At 48.7% G+C, this 23746-nt stretch overlaps 2 protein-coding genes across 3 annotated transcripts; both read right to left on the minus strand.

The window, feature by feature from the left end:
* Positions 1-424: 424 nt before the first annotated feature.
* Positions 425-11771, minus strand: si:dkey-100n23.5. The gene is made up of 8 exons (XM_068746483.1): positions 11688-11771; positions 8673-8725; positions 7441-7495; positions 6381-6437; positions 6226-6286; positions 4512-4599; positions 883-972; positions 425-467 (listed from the first exon to the last, which is right to left on the minus strand). Exons 1-8 carry the CDS (start codon positions 11769-11771, stop codon positions 425-427), a joined length of 531 nt encoding a protein of 176 aa, XP_068602584.1.
* Positions 11772-14006: 2235 nt separating this feature from the next.
* On the minus strand, positions 14007-16817 carry mid1ip1a (MID1 interacting protein 1a). Of its 2 annotated transcripts, XM_068746263.1 has the most exons (2): positions 16800-16817; positions 14007-14793 (listed from the first exon to the last, which is right to left on the minus strand). In XM_068746263.1, exons 1-2 carry the CDS (start codon positions 16815-16817, stop codon positions 14320-14322), a joined length of 492 nt encoding a protein of 163 aa, XP_068602364.1. In that variant the 3' UTR covers positions 14007-14319. The 2 variants fall into 2 exon arrangements, with proteins under 2 accessions (XP_068602364.1, XP_068602362.1); XM_068746261.1 differs by lacking the exon at positions 16800-16817 and having other exon boundaries at positions 14007-14876.
* Positions 16818-23746: the final 6929 nt, after the last annotated feature.

Below are 23746 nucleotides of genomic sequence, written 5' to 3' on the forward strand. Positions count from 1 at the left end.
GAGCAAAGTGTTGTGCGTGCGCGCACGGCTGAGCGTCTGCGCCGGAGCCTGGCAGAGTCCTCGCAGACTTCAGGGGCCGGATGCAGAAAGCAGTCGACAGCCATAATCCGTCATAGCCCCTAAACGCTTAAACACACAGTGTAGCAACTCCCCTAAATCTGACACGGCAGAGGCAGACGCATCCAAGTGTGCTCGTACACGCGCACACGTGCACGCGCGCCCTCACGTGCACACAAACATCTTGGCCATTCACCATCAGGGGGGGAGAAAAAAAAAAACCCCAACCCTGCAGGCTCCCCTGACATGTAACCCTTCACATTTCCCCACAGAGACAGCCCTGCTCCTCACTCCTCCTCCTCCTCCTCCTCATCTCACCATCTCCCCCTGTGGGGGAAGCTTTGATGTCGGCGCTGAAAGGGTCTACTTACATCCCAAATCTCCAGGCTACGTGATCGTCTGTGATCCAGCTGGGTGGAGAGAGAGAGAGAGAGAGGGAGAGGGAGTTACAAAGGAAAGGGAGAGCGGAAGAGAGACTTGTGTGGCTGCTGAGGGGAAACGCTGTGCAGCTGCAGCTATTAATAAGCCCGGAGTGGAAAGAGGGGGCAGCGCGCCGAGATTAAGGCTCCGTCCCAATTCTCATTCCACCGCTTCCTCCGGACTCTCCCCCCCCCCTTCCCTCACCCCTTTAACTCCCCCCCAAACAAATAATGCCTTCCCTATTCACCACGTAACTGGAAAGCCCGAGGTGGCGTTTAAATATTCAAAGATGTACCGATAATTGCCAATCCTGACCACACAAAATCTGACAAAGGAACGAAACGCGTCCGGGCCATAAAAGGAAATGTGCCGGCCGGACTGGAAATAAAAGCTAAAAAGACTCACCACCAGGCTCCCGCGGGACCGTAGTAACCCTTTAGCAGCGCCAAAGAGGCCATGACCAGAGGCACCCCCCACGCCATCAGATGGTACAACCTGGTAAAAAAGCAGACATTTATTCCATCATGCGAGCCGAGACCGGGGAGCGTCACCCCAGAGAGAGCAAAAATCCATCCGTGTATTCTTCTGTGCATCCGTTTGTTGACTGTCATATTGGGGCCACTTTCCAGGCACAGACAAACGACTCTCCAGCCAGTCGGCCAACTACTGACGGTGACACAAACCAGAGCCGCCCTTGCTGTCTGTGACGTCCGCATCAGAATCACAGACGCAACGCAGATTGTCGCTCGACAGAATCCCACCGAACACGAAGGAACCGATTAGAAATGCTGGAAAGGTTTATTTTTTGCTTTTAATGATCTGTGTGGGATACGCATGACTTGTGTTAGGCCCCACCCCCCCCAACAAAAACAAATGGTTTAAGCAAAGGTTATAGTAAGATTAGGTGTGTGTGTGTGTGTGCGAGAGGCACGTGCGCCCGTGTTCCAGGCATCCGTGTGGGCGTCAATACTTTATAGAGCGTACCGAGGCGCTCGGTCAATTGAGTGGAAGTCCTGCCCTGACTCATTCCAAGTGCGGTCAATCGAGCGGTGGCGACACGGCTGACACACACTCAATCCCTCGCCAGTTGTGCACGCGCACGCACACACACACACTCCAATTTCACAGAGGCGCACTGTACCTCCCATCTCTTCCTCCAGTGACGGACATCGGAAGACATGTGTCAGAGGAGGAAAGAAAGAGGGATGTCTGGTTTAAGGAGAACGAAACAGTGGGTGGGTAGGAGAGAGAGAGAGAAAGAGAGCGAGAGCTTGCGTGGTGGTGGGATGACAAATACTGATTTCACATCTACCAGTCCACGGCGTGATGATTGGTGCAGAAGGGGCTTTCCAGGAAATCAATGTTGAGAGCTCGCTAACCCCCCCCCCCCCCCACACACACACACACACACACACACACACACACACACTCGCAGCACTTTGAGAGGGAAACGGCGCCGTCCGGAGCCGCACGCACCACGGGCTTAATGAGGCACAGCAGGACTGCTACACGCAATCCTCTTCACACGCACCTGCACGCACACACCCAGACGGACACACACACACCTGCACGCACGCACACACACACACACACACCCTATAGAAGTCTCTTTCAAGGCTCAATCTCATTTCTCACCCTCTCACCCATTTGCCTGAGCCTGTCCTTCAAACACACACAAACACGTGCGCGCCGTGCGCACACCAACGCACGCTCCGCCCTCTTGCATCCGCTTCAATCCCTCTTAGATCATCCAGCCTCCGGTTTCCGTCTCCCCAAAAAGCCATTTGTTCATTTATAAACCATCGCACTGCACCGTGTGTGTGTGTGTGAGAGAGAGAGAGAGAGAGAGAGAGAGAGAGAGAGAGAGAGAGAGAACATTAATTGTGCATGTGTGTGAAGCCACATACTTGCCTGATCAAACACACACAGATCATCTATGCACAATCAATACATGACAACCCCCCCCCCCCCCAGCGTCCCGTCACCCACTGACCTCTAAGCCGTTTGTCCCCGCGTGTCCCACGTCCCACCTGCAGCTCCACGGCCAGGAGAGGCATGCGAGAGGCGAGGACGTAAAGAAACACAATCTTTGGCCCTGTCCAGGGGTAAGGTGGGGGGGTTGGGGGGGGGGGGGTACACTTTTATCCGCCCATGCCCTTATTTGCAGAGGGGCGCGCACACCTCAGCACACCTGCAGGACACAACGGTGAACAATCGGCTTGCCGCTAACGCTCCCGCGCGGGGGCGGCGCACGTTTCCCGTTCAGAACGCGCGTTTGTGCCACAAAGCTCCGCGCTCGGTGTGGAAAACGAAGAGAATATATCTCACACGCAAGCAAAGCGGCGTTCGTGCGGCGGCGAGCGCTCATGGGAGTTTGAGCGAGAGAAACAGAGAGCCGCAAAGCGTGAAGACGGGCGCTCACGCACGCACACACACACACACTTAGCGGCTGACACTCGCTCCCTTTTCAATTAGAGCGTCGGCTGGCTGGAACGGAAAACCGGAGGGGGTGGCGGGGGGGGGCGCTGTCAATGCTCTGCGGAGAGACACATTCTCTGACAGACCAAACGCACGCAGATACGCACACGGAAACACACCGGGAAGGAGATCAGGAGACGCACATCTGGAAGACAACCGAGCCGGGGGGGCGGACAGAGAGACGGAAGACGAGCCGCTCACAGTCGTCTGACAGATGACACAATCGACCTATTAATCAATAAGTGAATCATTGGAAATTCATCCGGCAAGTATTTTAATGGCGTTTAGCTTCCAGACACACGCTCTGCTTCCAGCCTGCTCAATATGAGGATGTGCTATTCAGTGTCCTCGTCTGCCTGCGTCTCTGACGGGGACGCACAGTGTCTCACGTCAATGAGCGTCCCTGACGGGGACGCACAGTGTCTCACGTCAATGAGCGTCTCTGACGGGGACGCACAGTGTCTCACGTCAATGAGCGTCCCTGACGGGGACGCACAGTGTCTCACGTCAATGAGCGTCTCTGATGGGGACGCACAGTGTCTCACGTCAATGAGCGTCCCTGACGGGGACGCACAGTGTCTCACGTCAATGACCGTCTCTGACGGGGACGCACAGTGTCTCACGTCAATGACCGTCTCTGACGGGGACGCACAGTGTCTCACGTCAATGAGCGTCCCTGACGGGGACGCACAGTGTCTCACGTCAATGACCGTCTCTGACGGGGACGCACAGTGTCTCACGTCAATGACCGTCTCTGACGGGGACGCACAGTGTCTCACGTCAATGACCGTCTCTGACGGGGACGCACAGTGTCTCACGTCAATGAGCGTCCCTAACGGGGACGCACAGTGTCTCACGTCAATGAGCGCCTCTGACGGGGACGCACAGTGTCTCACGTCAATGAGCGTCCCTCCTCAAACCGGAAATGGCGATTGTTATGATCTCGCTCTGGCGATAGCGAGATCTCCGACCGGCGAGGTTTTGTGCACGCGAGACTTTCCACGTGAATCTGGTGCGAGAGAAACGTCTTATTTTGTGAACAAAAAATGGTATTTGAAAGACGTAGTTAAATTAGATGCTAATGTTGTAATACGTAAATGAGGACACGGGACTCATTGTGTCCCCGTTGGGACTCGTACTTTTCTGAGAGGCGTGTCCCGGCGACTTTCAGGAGGTAAAATGACCTCGGACTATTTTTTAATACAGATTTAAACGATAATAAAAATGGTTTTGGTCCAAAGGTTTGAGTGCAGAAGTGAATGGAGCGCTCCCTCCATCACAGCAGAGCGATAGCAGGAAGCGACAACAATTATCACGTCAGTCTTTGAAATGTGGCTTCAAACGCAAACAATAAAGACAATTAAGAAAGCAATTATTCGGTGTTCACGTTTTAGTACCTCGACACGGCAGAACGAAATTTCCACTGCATTCTCTCCATCATCTCGCGGGGAGATCGCTATTACATATCTATTACATATCTATTACATACGGATGGAGGATCACCCGATCGATAATGGCAAACGAATGTTAGCCGCAGCGCCGAGATCCTTACTCACATCTCAAATCTGTCGGTGCTCATTTCTCTGACCAGGTTGAGGTAGAGGTTAAGGGTGATGAGGCACACCCAAGCCAGCGCACTCCAGTCTGCAGAGACACGCAGAAAAAACAAGGTCAAATTAGAACACACCCCCCCCCCCACCTGCTAGATGTGTGCCCACACACACACACAAGAGAGAGAGCGTACACGTGTGTGTGTGTGTGTTCCACTTTTTGATAAATGAGAGCATATTCTGCAGTAATATGAGGAAAACCTGTGGCTTAGGGTGATGGATGAAGGGGGGGGGGGCGCAGAGAGAGATAATGATGAACTGCGAAAAGCAGAGGGAGATAAGACAGGGGCGAGGGAGAGGGAGGGAGAAAAGAGCAGGAGGCGAGTGGAGCGAGGGAACAAAGTGGGCAGGAGCAAGTCTAAGGAGACGGAGAAGACAAAAAGAAAGGAAGAATAGGAGAGGAAGGCGAAGTCGGGGGGGGGGGGGGGGTTCAGTGCATGTTACCAAGAAGAGGAGGAGAATGCAAAAAGCCCTCTTCCTTATTCCTGCCCTCATTTCATCGCTTCTCCTTTTGCCTGTATTCCCGTTGACGGGCAGTGATGGCCGTCGGTGATAGATCACCGACGCACGCACCCACCCACAGAGACACAACGTGCACACTCCTCCCAGACTAAAGTCACCTTACGGAATAGAGAGCAGGCGAAAAAAAAAAAAAAAAGAACGCGGAGGCTGGCCGTCCGTGTCATTATCGCGATAAATCACCGGAAGCACGACGGGAAACGCGTCTTGCATAACCAGCGACCGACATTCGCCTTTGTGACAACTCCCGGCGCGGCTCCGCCACCTGCCCTGACGATGCCCCCGCTGCCATCTCCCTCCATTTCATCAAATTTTATTGGTTGAACTTAAAAGCGGAGCGGCGCTACGCAGCTCCCCTTAGACCCGACGTTTCGCGGCGGGACAGAGTGCTCATCCGGCTGGCGTTTATGTACGGCGGTTCGTCCTCGGCAGGAGGATCCTCGTGATAAACTGTGGAGACAGGAACCAACCCTTGCAGCATTAACTCACTGCCCATTACCCTGTGCGTGCGTGTGTGTGTGTGTGTGTGTGTGTGTGTGCGTGCAAAGCAATAAAACAAGCCTGGTGAGCTGCCCTATTAGCTAACTAAGAATCCTTACGCTAATTATATGCTAAATGAGCAGTAATTGCAGGCAAACCGCAGCAATGCAAATAGAACCATGATTTTAATCTAAAATCAATACGGCCTCGTCCGTTTCCGAGAACAAAGAAATCTTCCCACGTCCAAAAGTGACCTCTAGGCGTCGAGGAGTCCTGCAGTGCGATTGGAGGAGAATCCTCTCCTCATTCGGGCCTCGACTCCCGGGCATTGCGTCATCGTTGCCGTGGGCGAGCGATCCCTGGTGCGGCCGTGTGAAGTTGAAGTTTAACCGTTGCTAAGCACACTCTGCACAGCCGGACGGGAAACCCGAGGAAGGGGCGCACCGGCTGAACGCACAAACCGAATAAAATTAAATTACAAATTAAATTAAATACAAGACGATCGCCGGCTACACGCAAAACCCTTTCAAATGACAGGAGGAAAGCGAAGAACCCTGAAATCAGCGCTAAAACGACATCATCGCGGTTTAAATACGTTTACGAGACAACGCGTGTTTGTTCTAAGACGTGTGCGGGTGAGTAATTAAGATTTTTGTCTTACCGAAATAAGTTAGCCACCAAGCCTGGAAGTCACAAAGCAATCCCTCCGGATGGGAATCGCCCTGGGGAGGGGAAAGGAAAGGAAGGGCGAACATCACAGCGAAGCATTCCACCCACAAAACCCACATGAGGAGAGAAAATAAAGGACGAACCCACCATGACGTACGCCACGCTGTCAAAGAAGGCGGCGACAGTCAGGCAGAGGATCATCTTCTGCACAGCGAGAACGAGAGAAGAAGGATTCTCCATCAAGACGGCCGCGCGTTCAGAGAGAGAGCAGGGCGAAATCAACGCCGACTGATCTGTGATGCGGCGGACAGCGTGGCGCGCGACGTCCCCGGCGACCACACGGGGAAAATATCACAGAGCAGAGAGTCCCCATAATGCATCAGATACACACTGAAGGCCTGATAATGCATGCATGAGGAGAGCAGCTGTGATGCACGGCGGCTGTCCGTCTAGAGGCGGCTGTAAAGTGTAGCTGCGGTACACACACACACGCACACACACACACACACACGCACGCACACACACACACACACACACACACACACACGCACCCTTAATCAATTTGTGTCTGGCAATGACCCTGCCAAGGCTTCGGAGGAAGAGGAGGCGACAGAAAAAGGATGCAGGAGGTCCACAAAGCACTAAAGAATATTGACTGGTGGATAACCTTTAGAAATGGATGGAAGTGAGGGGGGGGGAGCAGGTGAGGAGGAGGATGAAGAGCGGGAGGAGGTGAGCTCCCGTCCAGAGGTAACGAGATCTATCGGGCGGCTCCACGTGGAGAGGTCGTTTACTTCAAATCAGGAGGCAAGCGCGTGGGACGTGCTGCCAAACGCGCCGGCGGCGCCAGACCGGCCTGAAGAACGTCACGCGTGCCGAACGCTCGCAGACAGAGCGCTCCGGCGGGATGAAAGGAGACACGGCAGCGTCGGAGGAACGGGAACATCTAATTAATATTACGCAGTGTGTAGCCACAGCTTTAGCACAAAGCAAACCTAATCATCTGGAGAGGGGGGGGGGGGCGTGAGACGGCATTCATTGTCGCAGAATGGCCATTCGTCATTTAGCGAAAGAACGGATTAATCGCCGCATTTTAATTACGGCCAATTATGTCAAGATTTGCCACGACTAATTGAACACATTCCTGATGGCGCCGAAGCAAACGTGCCGGCTGGAAATCAGAGCGGCCAAACGCTCAAACACTTACCTGAGCCAAGGAGTGATACCTGCGGAGCAGCCAGATCACGAGCAGCATGAAAACACTGAGGAGGCAGAAGAAAGGAAGTTCGTCACCGACCGCAAGGGGAACCCTTTACCGAGCCGTCTGAGTTCATGGTGGTCGACTGTCCTGCTGCCCCCGAACGCATCGTGGCGATCCCGAGACAGTGCTGTGAAGATGTATTTGCCCCCCTTCCTATTTCCTTCAGTTGATTTTTGTTCCATCTCAAACACACACCAGCTATTTAGCTATGCTTGGCTGGTTAAAGTCCGGATTTCACGGTAAAACCAACCTGCAGATTACAAACAGTCAGAGACGCAAATTCTGACTGATGTTTTTCCTTGATTACCGGTACTCAAGCTTGCTTATTTCCGCTGTTTAGCGATTTGTTATCTTCTTATAACCGTCGCCTACAGGTTTACAAGAGATAAAACAAGAACACCAAACATTCTGAGCAGTTCATTCCGCTGCGTTTCTTTTTTTTTTGCTTGAGCTACCTCAATGTCTGACAGACGGGGTGTGCCTCATCTGACGACACTTTAAACCACAGACTCTTCATTTAACAAAACATTTGGGCACGGCCGCGACGAAAGCGCCGACACACGCCCATAGCTCCACCTTTATCCTTTATAACACCTCTGCTCCGATACTGTGTCCAAATTTAGAAAAACTAACATACGCAATTCACAATGGAACATATTTCAGTGTCTCCCTCAAGATAATAGCCAAAACGAAACTAAATTCATAACAGTCACGCTACCATGGTAACCGGTGAGGTGACTTTTTTTTTTTTAGAGCATTTATGCCAATTTTTGCCGGAACATTACCACCAAAAATAAACTTTATCCGCTTTGTTCTTCTTCTTCGACTCCTGCACGAGCCACAGCGAGAACGTGCAGAACACACACGGAGAGAGTGCACACACACACACACACATCTTGTGAACGTGCCCCCCCCCCCCGATGTGACGTCACAACGGGGACGAGTGCTGCCAGACATGTTTCAATACTTGATTATGCAGGATTAACTGGATGGATTATTTTTGCAGTTTTTGGGTTGGTAATTACCCAAAACAACCAAAATATCAGTGTAGAAACACGGGAAAAGTGATTCCCCCCCCCCCATAATATGTCCCCTTTAAAATAGTTGCTGTGGAATAAACATGAAGGATTTGAGACAAAGAATTTCTCGAGTGAGAAATAATCTGTGGAAATATTTACCATCCTACTAAGGAAAAGGTTCCCGTGGCTCGTTTCACTGTTACAATCACCACCTGCAAATCAGAAACACGATCACTAAAGGAAAAAAAGCACAATGCAAACTTCAAGAAATGTGCATGAGAAATTATAATCTGGCAGCATTATAATCAGACTGTATGCTGGGAAATTGTTTAAGCCCATCTTTCGCGCACGTGTGCAGGAAGTGTTTTTAGCCAGATTGAGCGTCAGAGCTTTTCACGCCGGCGAAGGACGCACGCCCGAGACGTCTCGGGTGTTTATGAATGTCACCTCCGCACGTGTCTGACCCGCGCAATAAAGCGCAGACGGCTGTTTAGTGACAGCCGAGTGAAATGAAACGCAGAGGGGCACGCGTGTTAGAAGGGCTAAGAACCCGATACACTTTTTTTTTGTGCAACGCAATGTTCAAGGTGAACCTGATCTGAGAGAAACAACAGAGGGAAAGAACAAAGGAATGAAGCTACAGTGAGCGACAGTCGCAGCCTTTCGCACAGAACAACACAATTCAATGAGTCTCCTAATACAGTCTGGCTTTTTTATACGTATGAAATTATAATGATCTTGTGCTTAACATGACCTCTGCAGGAACGGCCAGAAAAACAGCAAATGCTGCTTATATCACTTAAACTGGCTCCAGTTTGATTTATTTCTGCCGTAAAACAAGATTGTTAGATTCAAATCAGGGACACTAATAAGCGCATTTTCTTTGAGGCCCATTCACCATTGTTTTAATTACATTTAAAAGCAACCAATTATGTTCTTAATTATTCCTCTGGTTTAAGAAAATAAATAAGGAAGTAACTACATTACATTTCTGAAACCAACATTCCTAAAATCACATTAGGCCTTTAGTTCGATATTTAGGGAATATTATTCGAGTTATTTTTGATAAAGAAAAACAGCAAATTCTCACGCATGAGTTCTCATTAAATGTGAAATGTCTGGCGGGAAATTGGCTTTGCTCATGGGAGCATTAGTCTTAAAATGTGTGTGTGTGTGTGTGTGTGTGTGTGTGTGTGTGTGTGTGTGGGGTCAGCAGACTGTGACTGTTCCAATGACCAGACAAAACCCGGAGCTTCTCCTGCTACTTCAGGATCCACCGGGGTTCGGCTCACACTCAGCCATTTTGAACCGCGTGTTCATTTGAAGTCTTTCCTCCTATTAATCAGACCGATCACCTCGATGGCCCGGCCACTCTAATGCCACCCCCGTGGAGGACCTCTCCCCCGATATGATACACGTGCACTGTCTCACACGGATGGGGCGGAGGATCGGGGAATCGGCTGGGGCAGCGTGTCCGTAGGCCGAGGAGTCGAGGACCGGCCGTTCCAAAGCGCCGCCAGGTCGTGACCCTTTGAACAGGAACCGGGAGCTGACATTAAATCAACTCGACGGAAATAGTACCAGATGGAACCTTGAACATCCAAAGCGTCAACTGGGCCAGAAATATGAATCCCGGTTTGTGACCCAAACTCAAACTGGTGTCGCAATTTAGCGTCACCGATCCGCCTAAAGCTGCCCGTCTTTGGTGGTGCGAAGGAAGAACGGAGAACCCGGAGAGACACGCAGACACGGATTCGAACCCGCGACCCCCCTGCTGCGAGGCAACGGCGCTTACTGCGCCGCCGGGCCGCCCCATTTGGCTGCTGCGTTTGCCAAAAGTATACTTAGAAATGGACCAATCGAACGTCAGTGCAATAAGAGCTGCACGCCAACGAGGAGCGGAGCGGAGTGGGAGAACTTAGGCCGGTTAAAGACAGATGAACAGCAACGTTGCTCATCGGCCGCAGAGATCTGGGGGGGGGGGGGTGAAAAATAGGTTTGCAGCACCGAAGGACCTGCAGAAGGTAATAAGTTCTGGAATGAACAGCTGAGCCTCTGTGGTCAGGGAGGAAAAGTCCCCCCCCCCCCCCCCGATACGTAAAGACCCTAAAATCTAATTATACAATATTTAAAAAAACCCCAATAGCATCGCCTTCACACAGTCGGTACGGATTGCTAGACAGCTGGACCGGACCGGACAAACGGGGAAACGCACGTCGCTGGTTATTCATTTCATCAGCCGTCATTGAGCTGCGATTTCATCTCAGCAGCGCCGCCTAGAGGAGCTGAACGTTCCCCCCCACTGGGTAGAGATCTGGTGCCGCTTCCCGAGGAACACAACGTTATTGCCATCTGCAAGTTACGTTCAACAAGGGTTACGTGTGTGTGTGTGTGGGGGGGGGGGGTCGCTTTAACATAATAACTCGTACTAAAGCTATTCCCACTACATTAGTGTTCATTAACTACAGTTTATAGTCTAAGAATGTTGATTTATCAGCTGCTATCGGACATTAGACTCAGTCAATCACATACAAACATCCACATTTGTGTCCCCTTTGATTTTTACTTGATAGGGAACCGATGCCACAATGGGATGGATTAAAGGGACAGCCCTGCACTTTTGTTATAAGCATAAATAATAAATAAGTAAAATATAATAACGCTTCAAAATGGGAAACGTAAGAAAATGTAAACGTATTTCTTCGTCTTGTTCATTCTGAGTAAGTTCAGTTGATCTTTTGTCCTCCTTCACTCAACCTCTAATCATTTAAAGAGAATATCTGTATCCTGTAAAGTACACAGCAAACTGCAAGCTTAGAACAGAACCAAGGTTTAGGATTCGTGCACCTTGAGACCACCGGTAGCTTTAGAGTGATTTTAACCTCAAGCTATTGTCGCATAAGCAACAATAAAGCCTGATGTGGCTGTTTTCATTATTTACAACGTGCAAACGAGAAGCTAGCTTAGCACGTCACTAGCTAAAGTACCGCTGCAGGTCAGCATCAGGTCTCCATTCACCAGCCTATCAGTCGATCGATCAGTAAACAATCAGACAATAATCATCTGCAACCAGCGGAGGCTTCAAAGCCTTTAAACAGGGAAACGGTGTGCGGCTAACTAGCCAAATTAGCTAAAGAGCTAAAACTGCGTTGACAGTGACGTAAAGCTACTCACGCATTGATAGTCTGCTGAATCTGCGTTAGAAAACACGCATCGTGAATAATTACTGCGAGCTGGGTTCGGAGTTTCGGCGTCCATTTAGAGTCGCAACGATTTGAGGTGATTTTCATCTCAAATCGCTTTTGTTGCGCAATAGCTTTCCTCTGCGTACGGTGCGTAGGAAGGGACAAAAAGGAGCAGCGCGCTGTGAGCGTTCCGTTCCGTCTGGAATCATTAAACTGGAATACTGAGCACTTAAAGGATTGGAAAACAATCTAAGCGTCATATTAAACTTTGGTATTGTGATTAAATACATAAAACGCCCACTGTGCATTGTACTGCTATTTATACTTTAAAGGAGTACTTTATAGGTCTGCACATATATTCTGCAGGGGGGAATATTGTATTGCCTCGTTGCACTTATTTGACACGTTACATTGAATCCGGAATAATCATGGCACTGCACTGTACACCCTATTTGGGTCATTATATATATCTATCTATGAATTACATACTTTTCACTTTACTTGTATTTTTATACTTTGTTCTGCAATTTGTTTTCTATAGTACTTCTTCCCCCACTGACACCAGGAAGTCAACAGTTCAATAAAATAAAAACACACACAATTCTTGTATTTCCAACTATACCTTCATTTTACTACTTTACAGAAGCAAAAAAAAAGTCCTAAAAGGAGAAGTACATTGTTAATTTTATCAGCCCACACGATGATGATGATGATGAATATATTTATTAGATAGAATGTTAGAGTACAAGTACAGTCACACAGTAGCATGTATTACAGTACAAATAAAGTCAAACATCCTGTCTAAGAGGAGCATTTCAAAAAAGCCCTTGCGGTCTTGTTTCCGTTGAAAGTCCTACCAGAAGTATTTTAAGAATGAAGCCATGCATGAGATGAGAACAGCGCTATTGTGATTAGGCTTTGGCGTGACAGAAACCTGGGCGACAGTAAAATGCAGAATGGCATGTCCTACATGTTGGCAGGAGTGGATGCTGCGCTTATGAATCACAGAAAAGGAAGTATTTTTGAGGAGTGCCTCTTTTGAGGACTCTCGGTTCCTCTGCAAGGCCTCACCTTCTGACCAAATCGGTGTTTTCTCTGAAAGCAGAGGAACATTCCCGCGTTAATAGTGACGAGTGGTCTTTGTGAGCGTTGACTGAAAACGTGATGAATGTCAATGAAAGCTCCACACATAGAAATACAGTATTTATTAAGCAGAATAAATATTGGTGTACTTATACCTGCGATAAACTGGCGACTCTTGCCCAATGGCAGCTGCGGGTTCGGCTCCATTCTTCAAGCTGCAGGTAATATGAATCATATTCTTAATCCTGTTTCTGACTAATCTGATTGTTATTTTACCTTCGGTGGTAATAGATTACTGCTGTGTGCTGTGCCTGTTCAATAAAGTTTTATTTCAAACATAATAGATAAAGAAACAAATGAAGTATCCACAAAAATATTTGGACATTTTGGGTGCAGTTAACTTTTTTTTTTAAGGTATCCCTATATTGACGAGTGAGGAAGTGGCTGGGCTGACTCTCTATTACTTTTTAAAGTGTGTGTAGTCAAAAAGTTACAGCTTGGTGTGACAAATGTACGGAGATAGAAAATGTAAAAATTAAAATTATTACTCACATCTTAAATTAATTTCAGCAAAGGCCAAACTAAATTATGTCTGAATTTGATTCTGATGACAAATATTAGCTGACGAAAAAAATATCATTTGTATTTTTCTTAGCCGTTGAGCCATAAAAGTTAATCCAAAAACGTTTTACACCACACAAAACGTATAAATCAAGAATTCGATCAAAAACATTCTGGTCATCCGGGCGGCACCCAGTCCGTTTTTGTGCCATCTTTTCCCGTAATGTTGTTTTATTATGAGAAATCTGCACTCGTGAAACAACGACGCAAACCAAACAAAGAAAACATGTACCGGTATGTGAAAGTTTATTTTCGAAGCAAATATTACAATAAAAAAACAAATTGATGCAGGAGGTGCTGAAGAACATCAAACGCTTCTTCTTTTGACAGAACAACCTCTCAGATCACGACGTGAATGGACAACGGCGAGAGCGCGTCTCGCGCAAATCCTCATTGTTGTCTATGTAGCCGCATCGCCAGCTGGTCCTGGGTCAGCGACCACGCGCGTGCGTGGGCCACCGGGAGATCACAGGCGAGACACTCCGCGTCTGCCTCCTTCCGCGGGAGCGCGCCTCAGAGACACCTCAGATTCACCCGACATCATGAGCATCGCAAGGGAAGCTGAGATCCTTTGCCCCCCCCCCCCCACCCCCCACCCCCCCCGAACATACAGCGTGACGTAATAAATTAGACATTAAATAAGGATTCAATACGTTTCATCTGTGCTTCATATAGTTGAAGGCGTGGCCTGTACTAAACAAGTACACACATTCTTCAGGATCGACACATCCACGGTTTGGACCGCGTGGCAGACACAAGAGAGGAGGAAGCTGCCCTTTACGCACGTCTTCCAAGCGTTTGCCGGGAAATTACGCGCGCAATAAACAGGCCTATCGAAAAGGAAATGAGCTCAGTCAACACGCGGTGTCTGCGGGGTCTGACGTCACTGGCCCCATCCTCCAAGGCGGGGTCTGACGTCACTGGCCCCATCCGCCGATGCCGATCTCCTTTTTGTAGCGCACGGTGAGGACGTTGGCCTGCTGCGTGAGCTTGGACAGAACTCCCTGCAGCCCCGTCAGGTGGTACTGGAACAGCTTCTGCAGGTCCTCCTCCTCCTCCTCCTCTTCCTCCTCTTCGGAGGAGAAGGACGAGAAGGAGCAAGCGGACCCGGACGAGTTGGACCGGGCGACCTTCATGCCCTCCCCCCGCCGCTCGTCGGGCGCCGCGCACCGGACGCCCCACTCGATGTCCCTGCGGATGGACTTGAGCAGCTGGTAGTAGCCGAACATGTCCCCCTCGTCCCCGTCAGACTTCAGCGCGCGCATGTCCCCGTCCTCCTGCAGCGGGACGTCCCGCAGCAGGCTCGGCACCATGATGGTCTGCTCCATGTTGTTGACCGCGCCGAGGAAACCGTTCATGGCGTTGAAGAGAGAGTTCTTCTGGTTGGGGGACTGCTCGAGCTGCATCATCATCATCATCATCATCTTCCTCCTCCTGGTATCAGAAGTCAAAGGTCCAAAGTGTTGCGACCTGTCTGCGTCTCCCCGGCGAGTGTCCCACCTGGCTTCCGGACTGATCGGAATAAATACGCGTGCGCGCTTCCTGGAGACGCTGCGACGCGGATCATTGGCTGCTCTCGGGCTTTATGGGCGGCGGCGCGGCCGGTTCGACGAGTTCCGCCGCTTTATTGTAACCAGAGCCAAATGACCCGACATAGCACGGAGGCGCGCCGAAAGGGTTCGGCTCGTAAAGAGAGGAGCGGCTCAAAGCGGCAGTTCAGGATGCACGCGCGTACACACGCACGCACGCACGCGCACCCCGTGTCCCATGTATTTACGCACAGCAGCTGCAGGTTCTCTGCTCAGCAGTAAATCGCAACAACATTCGTCTTCCGGTGGAAAACTTCGTCATGCCGGTTCCCGACATTCCGACATTCCGCTCTTGTGAGGCGCGTCCCGGGCGAGCTCCGACCGAGCGGACCGGTTCGTATGAATATTCATCAGCCAAGCCATCAGCCCACCGCTTCGGCTTCCAGGAAAGCCAATCAGATGGCCGTATACGGGTTTTTTTTTTTTTTTTTTTTTGGAGGCGGGACGTCGCAATGGTTGACCAATGACAAAGCCTCTGTGATCTCAACAAGTGGTGAGGAATTCTGCTGAATTAATTATATATATAAAAAAGAAAACCATAACTGCATCATTAACATACATTTTATGAAATTTAAGGACTGTAAAGCTAAATAGCTTAATATCAGGGACCGCTTTAACTTATGACTTTATGGCATTTTAGCTTCTTTCAAACACATATTCAAATAAATATCTTTTTTTTTTTTTAGCAGTAACAACGTGAAATAATTGCTGCCAAATTAATGAGTATTCCCCAAAAAATATACCCTCGTTGCAGCAGTCCAATTGTAATACAATTACAGTGAAACAGGGACTGAAAATGTCCTTGAGCTCTCTCTTTGCGGACACATTACTGGCCTGGTTATTCCTCCTCGGGGTAACTTTAGAGTAGACCAAGCAACAGCGCAGACACATTTTTCATGTTACACTTTAGACCAAACTGTTGCACCAGCCAGTTTCCAGCAGTGACGGTGGCCTGGAAATCGGATTTCCCCCTAACTCTGAAAGCTGCTGGTACGGACTTCCACCCAGAAACAGCCCACTGTTAGCACTTAATACAGCGTTTGCACCGGTGGTAGCGCCAAGTCTGCAATCTGAGCTCCGGTAAACACTTCTGGACTGAATGAGAAACATGTTTTTCCACTGTGTGACCATCAACAGAATGAAATCCACCTGTCTGGAGTTCACGCAAAAACACATCTGAAGAATTCACAATGACTCGCATGGCCTCAGGCTCGTGAACGCGACTAACTGGAGGGAGTGGTTGGTCAGGAGAAGAAAGAGGAGTGGCCGATACTTCTTATCCATGAAGACATGACCTTGGGCACATTTTGCCATAACAGCAATTTAAAGACCAAAACAAAAACAAAAAACTGCTGCTTGACAAGAATGGAGAGAATGCAAACACGGAAGGCAGAACCTGCTGGATTAGTTTCTCCGTCTTTGTTCTCTCCTGCTTCCACCTTTTCTTGGCTCATCTCTGGTTTCTCTCTTTTTTTATGCTGGTACCAAACCTCCCTGCCCTCAGACCAGTATGGTAAAGAGAATTCTTATGCTTTAACTGTAACTAAAGGCAGTGCTTAAATGCAACAAGGGGAATTTAGCACGCTTAAACATACAAAAATGTAAGTGAATGATGACTGTGAGTGTTATTACTGATACACAAAAGTGTAAAAAGTACCTTATAATTAAATCTAGTCAACGTGGGGCTAATAAAACTTTAATTTATACTACACATATCTAAGTATTACAGTTGTACTCCATTTGATGTTTGTAAATATAATCTTTCTCTCCTCAGTGACTGCTAATTAGACCTGCCAGAAATATAGTACATCGCAGATTTGGAGCATAAATGAAAACGTGAAGTATAAGAGCATCAGACATGTCATGTAGTAGTAAAATAAATGTCATTGTGTAATTTCCACCACGGCCTAAAGCCTTGTCACTGTCAACCTAAATCCCTTAATCCCAAATCTACCTCAGAAGAAAAGCGGCACAAAAAAAAAAGCAGGTCAGCAGAGCAAAAGATGCAGCAAACAGCTGAGCAGAGATTAGATCAACCCGGCCGGCGCCCCGCTCTCTCTCAACGGGGTTGTCAATCAAGGCCCCACCTCGCTGACTTTCACTCGCCAGAGGACACGCCATGTCTGAACGTAACAATGAAACCCGGATCAGTTCGGAAAGCTGTCCTCGATTGTGTGTCATGTCAGAAAGCTGAACATCCGCCGCTTACGGTGGGTGTCATCATCATCGCGTAAGCCTTCCAGGCGAGAGAGAGAAGGAGGAGGATGTGGAGGATGGAGGCGTGGAGGACGGAGACGTGGAGGATGGAGACGTGGAGGATGGAGGTGTGGAGGATGGAGATGTAGTGGATGGAGGTGTGGAGGATGGAGAATGGAGGATGGAGACGTGGAGGATGGAGGCGTGGAGAATGGAGGCGCGGCGGATGGAGGCGTGGAGAATGGAGGCGTGGAGGATGGAGGCATGGAGGATGGAGGCGTGGAGGATGGAGGCGTGGAGGATGGAGGCGTGGAGGATGGAGGATGGAGGATGGAGAATGGAGGATGGAGGTGTGGAGGATGGAGGATGGAGGATGGAAAATGGAGGATGGAGGATGGAGGATGGAGAATGGAGGATGGAGGCGTGGAGGATGGAGGTGTGGAGGATGGAGGATGGAGGATGGAGGCGTGGAGGATGGAGAATGGAGGATGGAGGCGTGGAGGATGGAGAATGGAGGATGGAGGATGGAGGCGTGGAGGATGGAGGATGGAGAATGGAGGATGGAGGTGTGGAGGATGGAGGATGGAGGCGTGGAGGATGGAGGATGGAGAATGGAGGATGGAGGTGTGGAGGATGGAGGCGTGGAGGATGGAGGATGGAGAATGGAGGATGGAGGTGTGGAGGATGGAGGCGTGGAGGATGGAGGATGGAGGATGGAGGATGGAGGATGGAGGTGTGGAGGATGGAGGATGGAGGATGGAGGATGGAGGATGGAGGCGTGGAAGATGGAGGCGTGGAGGATGGAGAATGGAGGATGGAGGCGTGGAGGATGGAGAATGGAGGATGGAGGCGTGGAGGATGGAGGATGGAGGCGTGGAGGATGGAGGCGTGGAGGATGGAGAATGGAGGATGGAGGCGTGGAGGATGGAGGCGTGGAGGATGGAGAATGGAGGATGGAGGCGTGGAGGATGGAGAATGGAGGATGGAGGCGTGGAGGATGGAGGATGGAGGATGGAGGATGGAGGATGGAGGATGGAGGCATGGAGGCGTGGAGGATGGAGGATGGAGAATGGAGGATGGAGGCATGGAGGCGTGGAGGATGGAGGATGGAGAATGGAGGATGGAGGTGTGGAGGATGGAGGCGTGGAGGATGGAGGATGGAGGATGGAGGATGGAGGATGGAGGATGGAGGATGGAGGTGTGGAGGATGGAGGATGGAGGATGGAGGATGGAGGATGGAGGCGTGGAGGATGGAGGATGGAGGCATGGAGCGCCGCGCTGCAAGAACAGAGGGCTTGAGGGGAACGCTCATACTTGGCATCACAGCTGATCCTGAGGCGTGTGAAGCCGGGGCGTCTCACTTTAGGATGGAAGCTGCAGGGACAGTAACGCCCTCCACAAACAGACAGGGAGTGGGAGAGGCCTGTTCATCCACTGGTGTTACTGGTAGAAACTGTTAAGAGGGAGGGGAAGACGAAGCTGAAATGCTCCCGCTGCATGTTTCTGAAAATTAAAGCCATTAAAAGAGAATATATTAGTGCTGAAGTCATTTCTGTCACACAGTTACGATTTCTAATTTGATTGAATTGCTAAGTGGAAACAAATGTCACTCATTATTAACCACTTGATGTTATGATTTAAAGCTTTCTGATTAGCAGCGCTCAGTGTCGGACATTAGCGTCGACAGTAGAAGTCCCTGCATGCGAGTCTTGAGTATCACCAAGACGAGAAGTCACGGTTCATCTCGTCTCGGGTTCTATTTCTCTGCTTATTCAATTCAAAGATATTTCTATCGCGCCAGATCGTAACAGAACGTCAACGTCAAGGCTCTCTACAGGTGTAGCAGCGAAAGGGAAAGACCTGCAAGGAAAGACCTGCAGGGGAAGACCTGCAGGGGAAGACCTGCAGGGGAAGACCTGCAGGGGAAGACCTGCAAGGAAAGACCTGCAAGGAAAAACCTGTAGGGAAAGACCTGCTGGGGAAGACCTGCAGGGGAAGACCTGCAAGGAGAGACCTGCAGGGAGAGACCTGTAGGGAAAGACCTGCAATGAAAGACCTGTAGGGAGAGACCTGCTGGGAAAGACCTGCAGGGGAAGACCTGCTGGGGAAGACCTGCTGGGAAAGACCTGCTGGGAAAGACCTGCAGGGAAAGACCTGCAAGGAAAGACCTGCTGGGGAAGACCTGCTGGGGAAGACCTGCTGGGGAAGACCTGCAAGGAAAGACCTGTAGGGAAAGACCTGCAGGGGAAGACCTGCTGGGAAAGACCTGCAGGGGAAGACCTGCAAGGAAAGACCTGCTGGGAAAGACCTGCAGGGGAAGACCTGCAGGGGAAGACCTGCAGGTCCCTACCGAGGTGGGACCAGATAAACGCTGACTCCCCTGGAACATGGATGGATCCAGTTCTAGGTGGGACCTGGCAGAGGGAACGCTTCCCCTTGGTGGGTGGAGGTGAATGTTCCTCGAGTTCCGGCAGCGCAGAGTCTGATCGGATTGATTTAAACTTTGAGTTCGTGCTAATTACACAAGTAAAGTAAATACATATTTAGGTTTGCATTTATTGTAAACTAAGACTTCACTTATTGTCAGGCTGAATATAATTACTATATTCTTAATACTAGTAGAAGTACTAGTAGTATGGTTATTATTACGCACGTCTCACGTTGTTAAGTTATCTTGTGGGAAGGTTTGTGCGCGCGCACGTTAAATGACTTATTATAATAGGATGAACTGCGGCTTCGCCACATCGTGTCATTAACACGTCAGAAAACGCGCACAAAGGCTGATCAGCGCGAGGTCCGTATTACGTCATCAGAACTGACCCGAGTAGAATCACGTGGTAATTCGATCCCAGATGATTAATGGGTGTCTAGATTATTGTCTTGTCTCCACGCGATAATTATTTGTGCACACAAATGCATATTTGCATCTAAAGCTTGGTGCGTTTTTGAGCGTATTTTGCATTAAAAATGAGTTTAATTAGCTAAAAACCTGTTTGGAAGCGCGTTTCTAAAATACCGGAGATGCTTTTTGCTCCAAAAACATTTCGAGTATTCCACTGTTCAAACATCTTCATTTAGGATTTAACACGTTTTATAATCTTTCTTTGTCTGAAAAACGTTTTTTTTTTATATATATATATAATCAGAGCGGCTGCATTTAATCGTGTCCGTGCGCGCCTCGGTCCGGAGCCTGCGTGCGTAATAGCGGATCCCCGGCGGATGCCTCCTCTCTAGCCTACAACCCATTAAGTGTATTTGGGAGGCGGGGGCGGAGGAGAGAGAGGGGGGGGGGGGGGCAGGGCGCGGAGCCAGAAGCACGCACGCTCCATTAGCGGACCCACTGCCGCGCCGCTCTGCCGGTAATTTGCATAACGAGATTGGATCAAGCCCGGTAAGAGCGGTCTCCCCGAGTAACAGCCTCCCTCATCCGTCTTCCCACCGGTTTACCAGCCTTGTTTCCGATGGAGCCCACGTCAGCGCAGGGTGAAAGGCGGCCGGAGATTGGTTTGTGTGTGTATGTGTGTGTGTCTAGGTGTGTGTGTGTGGGCATGCTCGTGTGCGTGCGTGTGTGTGTGTGTGTGTGTGTGTGTGTGCGTCTCCCACACGTACGGATTTCCGCTTTCCACAGCTCCGTTTTCCGCAGATACACAAGCGCCATCAAGCGGGCGGGGACGGAACTCAGTGATGTAATCCAGGAAAGTAAAGTAAATCAGGTCAAATCGTTTCCGTTTCACAAACGGGGAGAATAAAATAATTATCGTCTTTTACTCAAGAAAGATGTGAAAAAAATAATCGATCAGCCAGCAGACAAAAGCAAAAAACAAAATCAAAGATTATTTCTGGTAAATCGAGGATTGGTGTCGGGGCCCCCCCGGGGCCCTGCTGGGTTGACCTCAGGCCCTGCTCCTAAAGTCACTGTTTTCTCAGTATTATTAATCTTTCTCAAGGATGGTCCTGCTTTCCGTCTTGTGGTGTCAGTCTGTCCTTCCTCGGTTGCTCACGCCACGCAGATAATCTGCATCTGCCTTGGATTGAGCGGGACTATCGGCGGCCCCTGCTGCCTCAATTAATGAAAAACTCCGATGCAGATTTAGGAATGTGTTTCTCCATCTGTAAATCCCAGCTCGGTTGCACCAGAGAGCCTTCGGCCTCTTTCCCAGCCCACGTTATCCAGATAACTCGACCTTGTGACCTGACCTCTCCCCAACTAATCTCCAGGCTAAAAATAGCACAATCCATGATTAATGCATGGAAGCTTCCTAAATGGTCACATTTCTACTTCTGAAAATGACCAAACGACTAATAAATCAGGTAAACGTTGCTGATTTTTCAGCTTTTGCTGATGCCGCTGATGTTTGCGGTCCTGTAGAAACGTGAGACCGGCAGCACCGGGAATAAGAAACCTGTTAACTCTGTTTAAAGTGATTGTTCTGTGTCACTGCAGTATGAACAGATGGAGAACCACGTTGTTATTCTGGATATTTATTGATAATAAGACCACTGATGGTGCCGTAAATCAATAGTCGACAGCAGGGTGAAAATGTGTTCTTTTGTTTTTTGGTGTCTGGCGACCCCATGTGTTAGCAGGAAGGTATTACATCCGATTATTTACAGGCAACATCAGTTTCAGAAAAAGGATAATTAAAATTCATAGTGCTGGAAAACGTACATTCACGAAATAAATGTACAACTTCAGAAGCAATAGGGTTCGAAAAGCCACGACGAAATAGCATCGATAAAGTCTGGACTCTCTCTGCATCACTCTTGAAAGTAGAAACTTAATGCCAACCAAATCATCATAAATAAACAGTTCAATTGAAACATGTCACTCTCGACAGAACAAATCAGCCACAGTTACTATTTATGTGCATTTTTCCTATAAACTATCAAACAAATAGAGATTAAAAGCACAACCTGCCGGATGAAACAGTGACACCACATCGATACCGATATTACAATGAGAAACATTACATCATAGAAATGACATTTCCAAGTAAATATCTACAGATGGCGGTGGCGTGTTATGATTGCACTACGTAATACAAGGCTATTGTAAATACTAGATAGCTAATGTAAACGTATTTCACTGTGACGTTACATTCCACAGTAACAGACTGGAAATCAGTTTCAGCTACTTTTACTGACACATTTCTAAGACGTTGCTGAGTTGGTGTCGTTTTTTTTTTTTTTTTTTGACACTCCTCCCCTTCACCTCGCACGGTTTCCAGGACAGGAAGCGTCTTTTCTGGCAACTTTTTGTCACTTTTCAAAAGTGAAAAATCCCCAAAAAATTCACACAACGGTTGGCTAAATGTGCGTCGGTGTGATAGTTGTCCGGTAGTAAACCTTTCTCTTCATTCTCAAACTCACTTTTCATCTGATGACTGGATGCAACGCCACGAACGGCTTTAAAGAGGGACTGTATAAGAGTGGATTTACCTCCATTTGTGTAATTCAGCGTATTCCACCACCTTCTAAAAAGACAGTTTTTGACATTTTAAATCAGATCCTGAAATTGCACATTTTCACCACAAATTCCATCTGATAAAATTTGAAATTTGTTGTTTCATCTGGCTGAAATCTCAAACGAGGGGAGATCCCGCCTGACACAATTAGTGACCAAGATGACGTGCTTGCTCATGGGCAACCACTTACATCTTCAGTCTGCAGTGTGAGAGATTTGCTCCAAAGCTTATCCTGATTGTTTGTTTTTAAATTGGGCGAACAGATTTATTTCACAAAACAATAAATAATAGAATAGCATTCATTATTATTCAAATGATATGCATCGGCTGTGACGCAGGGCAAAGTGGAGCGCTATTTTAAAATGACTCGCAGACTTTGAAAGTAAAGCTTCCACATTTTGAATTCATTCCACAAGAAAAATGTAACTGATAGCGAATTGCAATTCTTGCACGTGTCTCGTGCACAGGTAGAAATCCTCTCACACAAATCTCCCTTTTCTGTTCCTTCTCGGCTTCCTCCTCAGTTTCATAGAATTAGTTCACAGAATGTCACGACCGCAGGAATATACAATGGCGAGCTACAGCAAAGTCAAAGTCAAATGCAAAACTAAAAACTATCTGCTAAAGTATTACTTTCAAGCTTTAGTAATGTAAAGTCTGTACAAAGAAGTGCGGCAGTCCGCTGGTGACGGCCTGTTGCCGAACGGAGACGGGCTAATGAGCAACTTCTACATCAAGCAGCAACGCGTTATGTGATGCAAAACATTTGGATGCAACAGCGGTGAGTCGAGGAATGGTGCTTTACAATAAGATACATCGAGATATTACATGAAGACCACAGGCAGAGAGACGGAGGGGGTAAATTCCAATACAGACATGTGATAGTGCTTTGGGAATTCACTCCGGTCACGCGCGAAGGCTCTTTGAATCCTCTTCATCTCCCTGGAAAAGCACAAACACAACGATAGAAGTCTTGATTCCTTGATAAGGAGGTCTGATGAAAACACTTCAGTTGACAGAGTGAATGCAACAACAACAAAAAGCTTAAATGAAGAAGACTATTTTATATACTTGCGCCTGTAGTTTAATCTCCT

The sequence above is a fragment of the Brachionichthys hirsutus genome, chromosome 12 (genome assembly GCF_040956055.1).
Source record: "Brachionichthys hirsutus isolate HB-005 chromosome 12, CSIRO-AGI_Bhir_v1, whole genome shotgun sequence".
NCBI classification, from domain to species: Eukaryota; Metazoa; Chordata; class Actinopteri; order Lophiiformes; family Brachionichthyidae; genus Brachionichthys; species Brachionichthys hirsutus.